Source organism: Phoenix dactylifera, unplaced genomic scaffold, assembly GCF_009389715.1.
Source record: "Phoenix dactylifera cultivar Barhee BC4 unplaced genomic scaffold, palm_55x_up_171113_PBpolish2nd_filt_p 001460F, whole genome shotgun sequence".
In the NCBI taxonomy this organism is placed as follows: Eukaryota; Viridiplantae; Streptophyta; class Magnoliopsida; order Arecales; family Arecaceae; genus Phoenix; species Phoenix dactylifera.
The window spans coordinates 86,336-98,984 of record NW_024068775.1 but is presented as its reverse complement, the minus strand read 5'-3'; the positions used below and the strand labels follow the sequence as shown (position 1 = coordinate 98,984).

Sequence of the window (12,649 nt, the reverse complement as noted above, 5' to 3'; positions counted from 1 at the left end):
ATGCGCGGCCTGCTCTAGAATGTTCTAGAATAAAGTATCTATATATATTTTTATATAATAATGTCATACAATGCATCTGGAAGAGAAGGAGAAGAAGAAGAGAGAAGGAAGAGGGCAAGAAATTAAAAAAAAAAAGTGGCAGGAAAAAATGGGCACTATTCTAATGCGAAAGCTAGGGCTAGTAATAATATAAACTTTAAGCACTCAACTAAAAGTAAAACGTTCCATGAGAATATTTTCGTAGGCATTGTACGTACTACCCTGATTTAGTTTAGATGCACTGTGTGCATATTTATTTCCTTAAGCAAGAACCAGCTGCAATCTAGGAGACTAGGACTAACATGCCCATTTCTATTAGAGGAAGCACGGTTTCATCGGTCAACGTTGACGGGAAACTTTCGGGTTTTTGTTTTTTTTTATTTTAATGCTAACGTTTTCGAATAAAGAGGCCTCACCTACTCTTGCCTTACGTCGGATGTGCCTTGTGGCGACCACGCGCCTTCCCCCATTTTTTTTATGAAATGGGAGGTAGTGTTACCTCCCTTTATTTTATTGGATGTGAAGTTATTTACAGGATGGGTTCGTGAGTGCCCTTATTTTAGTAGTTGTTTCAAGGAGGGTTTTGCGAAGATAAAAAAAGAAGCAGAAGAGGAAGAGGGGAACCCAATCAAGCAGACGAGCATAATACGAATCTTTTATTTTGTGTGCCACGCGCCTACCATTTGAATAAGTTAAATATGTCTTCAACCAACATCAATTTGCTATCAGATTTCATGACTATTCTAATGAAATTCTAGAAGGGATTGTGGAATACGGGAGCACGAAAATATATAGTTTGCTCAACATAGTTCATATAGATTTCATGGAGTGAGGGAATAATGTAATACTCGAGTATGTCATTGCTTAGGTGGCCGGATGTACTCTGAGATATTAAAAACTTTAAAGCTGGACGTCCTTTAAATCATGTTCCCATGCGCGCGTATGTGCATTGGTGGTGGGGGTGCCACATAAAGAGGTCAGCCTTGTACGATTCTGTTAGCAAAACAATCGAGGAATACACATACCCTTGGCAACCTTGAAAGCTTAGGTGGTGTAGATTTATTTGTAAGTTGCCAGGCAACGATGGTTTCAGATCTTAAAAGCAAGAGTTTCTGCAGTCAAAATGCTTGGTCCTTCCTAGCTAGATCCTATGTCTCCTTTTGATTGGATAAAATGCATAAACAATAGTAACAGTGATTCAAATTGTATCAAGAAATATAAATGCTTGACTTTGTCGGGAGAGTTGGACATGTAGAGGGTATATTTTTTGTATTTGTTTTTTTTAAAAGGCACAGGTAAAATATTTAAGATCATTTCAAGTTTTCGGCAAAAAAAGAAAAAAAGAAAAAATCTCTGGTACTTAGTAGTACAGGTATGTGATTTAGGCGAAGTTTGCTATAATTTTCTTGTGCCCGGATAGAGAGAGCTTTTACAGTTTATGCCTAAGCTGTTTTTTATACATTTATGTTTCATGTATAAAACAATGATTGAGGATCGCCATTGTTTAATTAACTTACCGATGAAGGCTAAAACATGGAAGTTGGATTGTGAGTTAGATCCAATTAACTGCTTTATACAGTAAAATACTATGTTGTCATATATATTTAACGCTTACTCCTCAATTGGAATCTCTCCCTTTTTAACACAAAAGCTTTGGTGCATCACGCACTAGGCTAAAGAAAAGTTTTTCAATTAATTTAATACAATTTGTGGGACTAGTAGACGATTAACAGTTAATATAATGACAACATGAACTTATAATTGAATAAGAAATTATGTATTTCTTTAGGACATCATCTCTGATTTCTTTGTTAAGTAGTGACAGATCCTAAATGTTTAGCTGAAGTAGAATAGTCAAGTCTTGCACCCATGACATGGTCAAGATGGCTCTTTTATCAATATAGTAAGCAAACTCGAGAAACATAAATGAAGAATCATGACATTCCGAAATAATGACTGTAAGTATTGTCACCAGTCACCACTTGGTCCCAAGTTTAGATGGCAAAGTTGAAGATTGATGTTTGGTTGTAACTGAATGTTAGAAAAAAAAGGATCAGTTGTGAATTAATTTAAGATGCAACAAGGTTATGACAATAGACTACATAGTTTGATAGATCAAGATCAAACCTAAAAAAGGATCATTGTTTCTTAATCTTCAATGTATCAAATCTATCAAGAATTAAACTTCTTAAATTTTAATTAAAAACGCCTATAATTTAAGACAAGTTATTTGTCTAATCAAAAAGATTGCAAGTTATATTGGAAGAGGGGATCATCTACAATTTAATTATGATGAAACATGGTTGCAATGATAGAATGTCTAGTTTGATAGATCAAGATTGAACTAATAATGGTTCTTTTTCTTAGTCTTCAATATAACATATTTAATTTTAGTCAAAATAAAACAAGTAATTCATACAATAAAAGGATTTGTGCGTGTATTAGGTAATCAATCCCTTTTGAGAGTCTTTTTGTAAGCGATACAATGTATTCACATACAATGATTACTTATATATTCTTTAGTTACAGTTTAATTATATGCATGCAAAACTAATTGAATATTACTTAACAACTTTATTGTAGTAGAATGGTTGATTTCTTTTTTCAAGTATAGCATCTAGTACAACCAACTGGCTTTCACCTACAATGTATTAGTTGTAGTGCCTTATAATTGTGGTCGGTCAATAGAATCATCTCCTTTTATTACACTAAATAGCTCTTTTGAAGCAAGAAATATTTCAATTCTGACGTTAGCCATTAAGTTTGCAATTAAAAAAGTGTCAACATAATAATAATCATAAGTCGATCGTACACTTTAAATAAGTAAATGCGATATTATGCCCCATTCTATTAACATTGCAAAATTTGTCAGTCTAATATTGTTTTATCTAATCTTAAGAATGCAAAATATAAGTGCTATGTAAAAATGTATAGGTTATTAAAAAAAAAGTCATATTCTTGAATCTTAGGATCATTTTGTTTTTCAAAAATATGTTTTTATATGAAAGGTCATTTTCCAGATTAAGTTTGTAAACTTTCAGAAGACATGCCTTGCATATTGGAAGTTAAAGTTACTAAGCATGATTTTAGTTGTAAGACAAAACTTAACAAACGTGCAATGCGTGTGCCTTTCAAGAAAAGGTGGGGGGGGGGCAAACTTTTGGAGTAACAACTCTGCTCCTAAGTAAATAGTAGAGATGAACCTTTTCTTTAAACAACTTTGCACATGGAAATAGATTAGCGACACAAAAATCTCTTGCTAATTAAAAGTCGACTGGTGCAGGATTTTTCTTTGCTCATGTATGTAACATCCCAAACAATGCTAGAGCATCAGAGGGCAATTGGGATGATCCATATCAGCTCTGTAATCTATATAAAATTTCTAAATGATACAAGTGCTGCTTGCTTAAAAGCTAACTACTCTCTAACATGCATAGCGCCAGGACAAAAACAAATTTCTATGGCAATGTGCTTCTTATCTTATCTCCATGCCGACCGGTGATACCTAAATTTGTTTCTCAAGAAATCGAGTTCCTTGGACCTCCCTTTTTTTTTTCAGTTTCACAATTATAATTGAAACGATCTTCATTTTCACTAGCTTTTTTAGGTTACTAAATTCACTCCATCTCAATAATATAGATATAAAAAAAAAGAAAAACTTGAAAAGCGAGAAATTTTTCCTCATCCTTCCTATTGAAAAAGTTACTTTTAACTTAAAAAAATCTTAGACTTTATTCCCTATTCACCAAGCATATGCATGATTTGGAGGAGCACAAGAAGCCCTCGCCATAATCCCACATCAATTAATAAAAAGAGTGCCACAGTAGTTTATTAGCCTAGGCTGATTCTTCGCCCAACAACTTAAGCTTTTCGACTATAAGTTTATAACAAAAGGTGCTATTATCGGATCCAATATGTGTTATAAGTTTTATTAGTCATGTAGACCCCTTACTTGATACAAGAGCCGTGGAGGACTTGGTGGGTTCAATTGGGATCCAGGCTAAGGAAGAGCCAACTGTGATGAAAGCATCACAAAATTGAGTGCGGAAGGTTATCATAGTTTAATATCAACTAATTAAAAAAAAGTGCCATGTGAATTAATGAAATCTTTCATCGGACCCTTTGAATTTTTGGACAGTAAGTCCGCGATAACCTGCTGAGTTGCAAAGGAACAGAACCACACCTGGAGAATAGAACCAATTGTTACAATTTCAAGCATATCATTTTATCCCCATGGTCTTCCCCTCTATGGTCTTATCCTTCAGCATTTTTCTTGTTTCTTCTCCCGGAAAACAAAGAAGCCTGCTTCACTTGTCTCCCTCTTCATTATTAGGGCGGAAGCTTTTATATCGCTCCCATCCCAGAATCTTTGATGCTTGCTCGGAAAATCTTTCTCCAGCCGCACTGCCACACTTCATGGTATTATCGGAAAAAGCCTTTGTCCTGCCTTGGCTCTCCTCCCTCCCTCCCTCGTTCCTTTTCTGTGTTCCACGTCCTTCGCAGAGAATGACGGCGAGCTCTCCCCCAATAAAAGCAAATTCTAACGTTACTTTTGATAAATATACACAGTATAATTTATACAATAAGACTTTCTTTATTTCCACTTTCACCTCACATGGAGAAGTCAAGGAGCTTAAAAAATCATAGAAAATAACTGGCACGAACCAATTTCCGAAGAACCCAGCTATTTCGGTCATTCCCCGTTCATTCATAGTATCACACCGCACGTTATCGATAAATAAGTGGACGAGATGCACCGCGCCGCTAATAATAATAATACTTATAAATTTTAAAAAGAACAGTGATCACAATGATGGAAATATTTGGCAAATGTTGTTTTTTTGAAAATAACAACATAAAACACTATACAACGACGACAGAGTTGCAAGTTTAAAGCCGAGAAAAGTTCAAGAAAAGACTGTCACAGAGGAGAGAGAATAGAAGAGAACAAAGACCCTGTTACAGCGGATTTGTTTACAGATGCAAAAGAAAAGAAGAAAAATTGAGAAAGACAAAATTGCCACGCCCCGCGACACTACGAGCTATCGGCTTCTGGCTGTTGTATGGGTGCATGCAGCCATCATCAGTTCAAGAGAAGAGACCAAGCCCCAGCTCCACGCGACACGCGTCAGCTCCCGGAGAGGCCACCTCGACCCGCCTTTCCTCGGCCGGCCGGAGCCCCAGGGTCAGATCCAGCCCGACCACCTCCGCCTCGGCCCCGCTCTCGTGCGGCTCAGCCTGGCTCACGTGCGACCCCTCCACCGACTCCACCGAGAACACGCTCCCGTTCTCCCGGCTCTCCCCCCGTTCGCCGGCTGCTCGACCGCGCAGGTGCTCCCGGCCCAGACCACGGCCGGGTCGCCCCCGCCCGGCTCGGCGGCGATGAAGTCGGGCATGGCCTTGGGCTTGATGTCGTGGCCGGAGCGCTTGAAGCGGGGGCGGAGCTGGGCGACCTTGTGGAGCTCCGCGGCGGCATCGGCTTTCTTCGCCACGTGGCGGATGTCGTGGGCCTTGGTGGGCGGGACGGCAGCGGCGGAGTCAGAGGAGATCTGGACGATAGGCTCGCCCCGGAGGACGTTCTCCACGGCGGCCTGGCAGAGCGACCAGTTTCCGGACCAGAGCAGCCCGACCGAGCCGTAGATCGGGTTCACGATCCGGCCGCAGGCTTCGTACAGCAGCGAGCGGAATATAGCTGAGATAGATAAACCAAGGACAACCGCAAAAGCGCTGAGTCCAAATTGGATCCAAAATTTCACGAAAGAACAAAAAAAGAAGAGGAGGGAGAGATGAAGGGAATACGGACCAGGGCGGAGGTGGTCGGGGCCGGCGTTGATGAGGTTCATGAGGCCAGCGCGGCCGTAGAACTTGGCGAGGAAGACGGTGGCATTGGCCTGGGCCTCGGGGCTCTTGATCCACTGGAGGCAGGGTCGGATGGTGCAGCTGTCGTTGCATCCCTTCCGGAGTACCCGGCACCCGTTGCAGCTCATCCTCATGCCTGGCGGACGGACGGTGGCGATCCCCTCTCGACACCAAATGCAACAAGGGAATGGAAGAGGAAACCCTGGAGACCAGAATAGTTATCGGGATGGGACGTGGGGCGAGAGGTGGGGGGAATAGGGGGCGTTTATAAAGCATCGGGAGGCGGAGCCGTGGGTTTTGCTAAGTGGCCAGCGGTTTACGAAGGGTTGGAAAGCGGTTTAGTTCCAAAAAGAAAGTTGGGGTCCAAATCCCCCCCCTTTAATCCAAAATCACCCTTAACATTTGATACAATTACGGAATCTAATGCAACGGGGTGGAATTAAACTTAAAAGAGAGGCAGTGAAGGGTGAGAGGGGATGAGGGCGTGGAGAAATAGAAAGGCGGCGCGTGGCGCCCACACTGAGGTGGCGAGGGTCCGCCGAATCGCCACATCTCCAGGAGCGGAGAGCGGGGAGAAATCGGGCGCTGCGGGCGCCCGCAAAATGAGGCCCCCAAAAAACTCCCCGTTTTCTCGGATTCGTACAGGGGGTGCTGCCGCCCCCAAGGGCCGGTTTCCGGATACGTGGTTTTGCCCGGGACCGTGGGCGCCCGTCGGGACGGGCCGCTGGTTTTCTTACGCGCCTCCGTCACGCTCAAATCTCGTGTGCGGACAGGCCGCTGCTTCCGTCTATGCGGGATTTGGGTTGATCGCTTCTAGGGGATCGTGGACGGCGGGATCTATAAATCCTGCATGGAGATATCTATGCATAAGTTCTCTGGGCTACCGAGATGGCGGGCCCACTTGGAGGATGCCAGCTGACACTTGCTGTCGCATGGAGATATCCTCCATTTACTCTCGTTGCCTTTGCCTTTCCTTTTTTGTTTTTTCGCTTTATGTTGTTTGTGCAGCCACGTGGATATGGACTTCTGTTTTCCTCCTTGGTATAGCAATATTAATAGGCATGTCTGAAATGGATAGATACAACCACAAGTACATGGACGGTAACTGCGTGGACTCTAAATCTATTGCTGTAAATAACTCGAGACGTGAAAGATTTATTTGCGACCAGACCATTTTTCATTGATTATTATATATTTGCAAGACGTCAATTTTTACAGCAACTATCACAGAAAAATAGAAATACTTAACAAAATAGAATGGTTCGTAACCAATACTTTCTACATCATTATTATTTTTTTCTGATAAAATGCACACTTGTCTCTCTGTCATATGCAGGCGTATATTCGTGTGCATGCACCTTATTGTAACATTCTTTATGTCTCAATGCAGAATTACAATCTAAGTAATGCCATCATAAACACTCTTTTATGTTTAAATGCAGTAATACAACAATCCAGCTCGATGAGACCATAAACACTCATGACATCTATTTATTATAAGTTAAGATCACTGATTTTCTTCCTATTCCTTCATTAAATTCTTATGTTCCATAGAATAACATAAAAATCAATTTCTAATTCTGTATGTTTTTACGTGCATTGGTCTTTTTCCCAAATTAAAAAAAACCAAACTTTAAGTGGAAATATGAATAAAACTATAAAGATTACTATTTTCTATTTTTTATTTTTTTTATTTTACTGAAAATATTTTAGATATAAAGCTCCATTTGTGTTTTCATGTGCTTGTAATTTAGTAATCACAAATTTAAATTAAAAGAATCAATTATTATATATCAAACCTCGTAGATATATGTTTCACCCCATATTGTATCATGTATCACTAGTATATCTCAACAAATAATTTATAAAAAAACTCAAAAAAATAGTTAATGATCTATGGTCTACTCAGGACAGATTGGATGCATACTAGATTATAATTTATTTCATTTTTTACATAATTGTAATCACAAAGATCTCTTCCATTTGATTTAAACTCGGTAAGATTCAAGGATTCTTGCACCAAGTAATGATGACATATGACCAATATAGACCAACTAATTTCAATCTCAATTGAAATAAAAATACAAATAATCTATTATACCAAAATACTGAATCATGATGTATTATAATAGAACAAATTTAATTTATTTGATATGAATTGAAGACAAGTGCTCTCGTCACATTTATGATATATATTGCTAAAATTCGTTCCGTAAGATTTATAAAATACAATTAAACACAAATCTGTTAGAGCAAAAAAAAGGGTTGTGTCCCGACGAGAAATATTGTCCGCTTTGGAGAAGGGCACATGTATGCCGCCTTTGAAGACAATATTCTTCTCGCGGCTTTGCCTTTTAAAATGCGCCTCTCTAAGGAAGGGGGTGTGCCCCTCCTTATAAGGCATAATTCTTTCTACTACTCAATCGATGACGGACTAAGTCTGGGACCCCCTCTTCTCCCCAACACTAGCACCAAATGTTGTGGTTGAAATCTAGCCTGAGGGTGAGCACCCGGAGGAGTCGGAGGAGCCGCTAGTCGGGATGGAGAAAGGGCGTCACCTCCTGTGCGATGGTGTACCTACACGAAGCCTCATCGGTGGATTCCGGTGAGAGCCCTCCGATGCTTAAGTTAGGGTGGATCTTAGTTGGTCCAAAAAAAGATCCCAGGCATTACCTGATATGGGCTATTTATAGTCCTCGCAGAAGTGCCCAGATGGCGGGGTATGGTCCATCCTCATCATGGGAGGAGATGGCTTTAGCCAGGTGATGTGTAGGCAGGGCTTGCTTGAGGCACACAGTGTAGGCCGTTTTTGTGAACGACATGGTATTGACAGAGATGACAAGGTATGACCCTTGGCAGTAAGTGTTGGAAATTGTATCCTAAATGTCAATCGTCAGCATGTTGATGATTGAATTTTGTAAATGAATTGACAAATTAATAAAGTGTTATTTGGCATTATTCATCATTTTATTGTACATTTTCAAATGAACTTTTATATGATGAAGTCCTTAGGACTTGTTTTATGATAAAGGAGCATTTATCTTCAAGTCTTTAAAACTATTCACGATCAAATGATATGCTGTTACTAGGACGTCAAAATTATCGAGATTAGGTCATTGTGTGATATATACGTTGGTTGTCCTCTTAACCAAGGAGTGTGGAGACACTGATATATCACACAGGTGAAGTGTAGGAGTATATTTCACTGAACGTGACTAATTCCGGAACGCTCTACTGTCTAGAGATGTTTCGAGTGGATATGTGTATAAGTTTGGCCCTCTGACCTGAGACCGCAATCTGTGACTAGCAAGCAACTCACTGTACTTTGGTACCGGACTACCTGAATTTTTAATTCAGTGACGGAAGATCACTGGGTACAGTCAAGTACTTGCGTAGTCAGTTGTGAGTAAAGATGGAATTGACCCCTCCTGCAAACAGGAGATAATGCCTTGTGTTCAATTTAGCAAAATCTTGGCCAGGGTAATCCTTGTGAGGAGTCACAGGATTTCTAAAGTTGAATCACATCATGGATGCACTTATTACAGAGTTGACAGAATTCTGAAGTCATCCTGGCATTTAGGAGTCAAGGGATAAATTATACGGTAACCATAGTCCAAGGGTTCTTGAATGTTGCTTTGCAATCATTCGGCTTATCCGGATGTCGGGTACCATTGCTAGATGGTCATTTCGATTAGTACAAGAAGTTGTTCTTGTGCTACTGGCTTAGGTTCGAACCTATGGGGTCACACGCATGAAGTTTCTAGGTTGATCAAATGGCTGATTGATGATTAAGAATCATTCAGGGATAATTTGGTCAATTCGATTGACAAATTATCCTAAGCAAAAGTTGTATTAAAATAATTATTGAATTATTGGAGGATTAATTAGTAATTGAATTACTAATAAATTCAATTTGATTGAATTATTGGACTTTAATTTAGCCAAATTGAATTAGATTCAATTTGGGCTAAATTAGGATTTGACCTAATTCGATCGGGTTCGACCCGAGCCGATTGGACATAACCTAATTGATCGGACTTGACCCAATTGGATTGGGATTGACTCAAGTCAATTAAGAGTCCTTATTTGATGAGGATTAAGAGTCCAAATAATCAGAATTTATTATGGAGAAGAATTCCTAAAATTTAGGGCCCTAACTTTCTTTCTTGGAGAAGAAAGACACCTCATCCTTATCCCTAAAAGCAGTGGTGCCTATCCTCTTTATTTTTGGCCAATTTTTGGCGTGAGGAAAGAGGAGGCGTGGGGCTATTTTTCAGAAAAATATGGCGCCTCAAATATTCCTAAAAAGATAGGAATCAAATCCCTAATTTGTAGGGACTGCATGACGCATCAAGCAGGGTGGCGTGTAGCTGAAGTTTGGGGCGCAATAACCCCAGATTTTTAGGGATTCTTGGCATAAGATTAAAAAGAGAATTTGTTCATCTCTTAGCTGCCGATTCGCCAAAATTTTTTGAAAATTTTATCAGCCAAATTCGTTGGCCAAAAGAGATGTGAGGCGTGGGGGATCTTTTGGCTATAAAAGGACCCCCACACTTAGGGTTTGCAGAGATGGTCTTTAGAAAGGGTTCTAAATTCTGAAAAAATTCTAAGAGCCAGCCACCTTCTCTCCTCCTTCTTCTCCTTCATCTCCATCCTTCATCCTCTCGAAAAAGAATCAAAAGTTGAGTGCTTCAAGGGAGAAAAGTTCAGCCACTGCAGCACGTCTGCACGAGCTAGCACTCCTGCAGTTGTGGATCTTTCTAGAGCTTCGTGTTGACTATCCGTAGAGGCCGGACACGTATGCGGCTATACAAGGTGATCAAGGCATCATCAAAGTTCTCAAAGCAAAAAGGTATGAGATCTAATCTCATTAAAAATTAAAATTAGAAATCAACTAGGTTGCTGAAATTCTGCATGACTACATGTTAGACATAGGATCATGCCTACTTGTTTAGGATAAATGTTTAAAGCTCTGGATCTATTTTTGTTGTAGAGATATGATCTCTAGCATGCATAGAAATTAAATAGTTTAATTCATGCTTCTGCTGTAAAATTTTTAAAAATATATGCGTGCGACCCCCTGGGTCTCCAACAGTAAGGTATGACCTCTGGTTGACATATCGTGGAGTAGCCAGCAAGTAAAGCATGACGCGATGAGGTGGTAATGTACGACCACATATGCGGGCATAGGGGCGCTCATGGGCGAGGTCGGGCTTGCTTGGAGGCCGTAGCGTATACTTGGCGAAGTCAGCTTGGTGAGTACTGAGGATGAGCTGACTTGGGGGCCGCGATATATATTTGGTGAGATCGACTCGGTGGACTCTGAGGTCAGCCCAGCCTCCTCGACTCTTAGTTGACTCTGCAGGGCGCTCCCACTCAGATCGGGGTGCCATTACCTGCGGTCGATGGGGCCTCTTCGGCTCTTAATTGACTCCACTGGGCATCCCCACTCAGATCGGGATGCCATTACCTGCGGTCGATGGGGCCTCTTCGGCTATTAATTGACTCTATAAGGCACCCCCACTCAGATCGGGGGGCCATTGCCTGCGGTCGATGGTGTCGTCGTAGATATCTCGCACCCCAAGCTTGGGTCGGGGCGTGTCGTCGAAGATACTTGGTGCCTCGATCTCGGGTCGGGGCGCGTCGTCAAAGATACCTGCGAACGGTCGACGGGGCCTCTTGGTCGATACTGCAGGTCGCCCCGATTTTAGGTTTGGGACGTCATTATGTCATCAGAGAAGATTTCTGCAAGTCGTGGTAGCGACTTGATTTATGGGAAGGGGTCGAGGTCAGCTCAGCCTTCGGCGAGGTCCGGCCTGCTCGGCGCTAAGATCTGCTTGGTCGGAATGGGATGATCCCACGCTAGGGTAGGACAATCCGTTTTGCCCCCATCAAAATCTAATATGGAAGAGTTGCCTTTCATATGGATAAATCATGCTTGAAGCTAAGAATGAACTGCGTTGGCAATGAGAATCAACCATATAACCCCACACAATCTCAAAAATCAGGTATTGAAACCATGTCATGCTTAAATAGATGGACATGCGGATCCCTATGCAAGTGAACTCTTCACCAGTCCAAGCGGAAATATTTCTAGAAAAGTTTCAAATTTTGATAGATTGTCAGTCAAAGATTTTCATAACTATGAAGATTGCCATGCACCGCTTATGCTAACTTTCTAGACCAATAAGAAGTATTATGAACCTAAAAACCAATAGTCAAATGGAGAGTTTATAATCTATTCCAAGGAGAGAGGTCTAATCATTTCACATAATTAGTGACGAATAGATGTCCCCCTTAACTTAAATCATAAAAATGAGTAGATTAAAATTATTTGGGAGACAAAAGGGTGCTCAGTGAATATTAAGCTCCTGTTGGTTTTTTGCTTTCCTTTTAAGCACCTAACCAAACCAATCGCTATACCCTCAAATGGTTGCAACTTGCTCCGTCGTTCGCATTGGACCCAGTGACCGTGCCTAAACTAATCGTTTGGGAAAAAACAGTACTTCTCCTGCAAACCTTTTAAGATAAATTGAGGTATATTATTTTATTTGTACTGCTTTCATCTCTCACTTGTACCACCACGGTACGTCCTCCGCGGGCCAGCCAATGGATTCGGACTTTGGGACTCCGGACCAAATGTTTTCCTCAAACCACGGAAGGCGAAGGCCACCGGGCAGGTGCAATGCGTACGACCTCAAAAACCGTGTCGCTTTTTTTTTTTTTCACGAAGTCGGCGGTCAATTGCAGA

General features: G+C 41.0%; 1 protein-coding gene across 1 annotated transcript; it reads right to left on the bottom strand.

The window, feature by feature from the left end:
• Positions 1–4,979: 4,979 nt before the first annotated feature.
• Positions 4,980–6,162, bottom strand: LOC120108645 (LOB domain-containing protein 41-like). The gene is made up of 2 exons (XM_039122302.1): positions 5,843–6,162; positions 4,980–5,731 (listed from the first exon to the last, which is right to left on the bottom strand). The coding sequence occupies exons 1-2, from the start codon at positions 6,030–6,032 to the stop codon at positions 5,283–5,285; spliced, it is 639 nt and encodes a 212-aa protein (XP_038978230.1). The 5' UTR covers positions 6,033–6,162; the 3' UTR covers positions 4,980–5,282.
• Positions 6,163–12,649: the final 6,487 nt, after the last annotated feature.

Coding starts and splice junctions, on each gene's coding strand:
- LOC120108645 (XM_039122302.1), bottom strand. CDS start 6,032: ATGAGGATGAGCTGCAACGGGTGCCGGGTACTCCGGAAGGGATGCAAC. Junction 5,732..5,842: donor CCCCGACCACCTCCGCCCTG/GTCCGTATTCCC, acceptor TATCTATCTCAG/CTATATTCCGCTCGCTGCTG.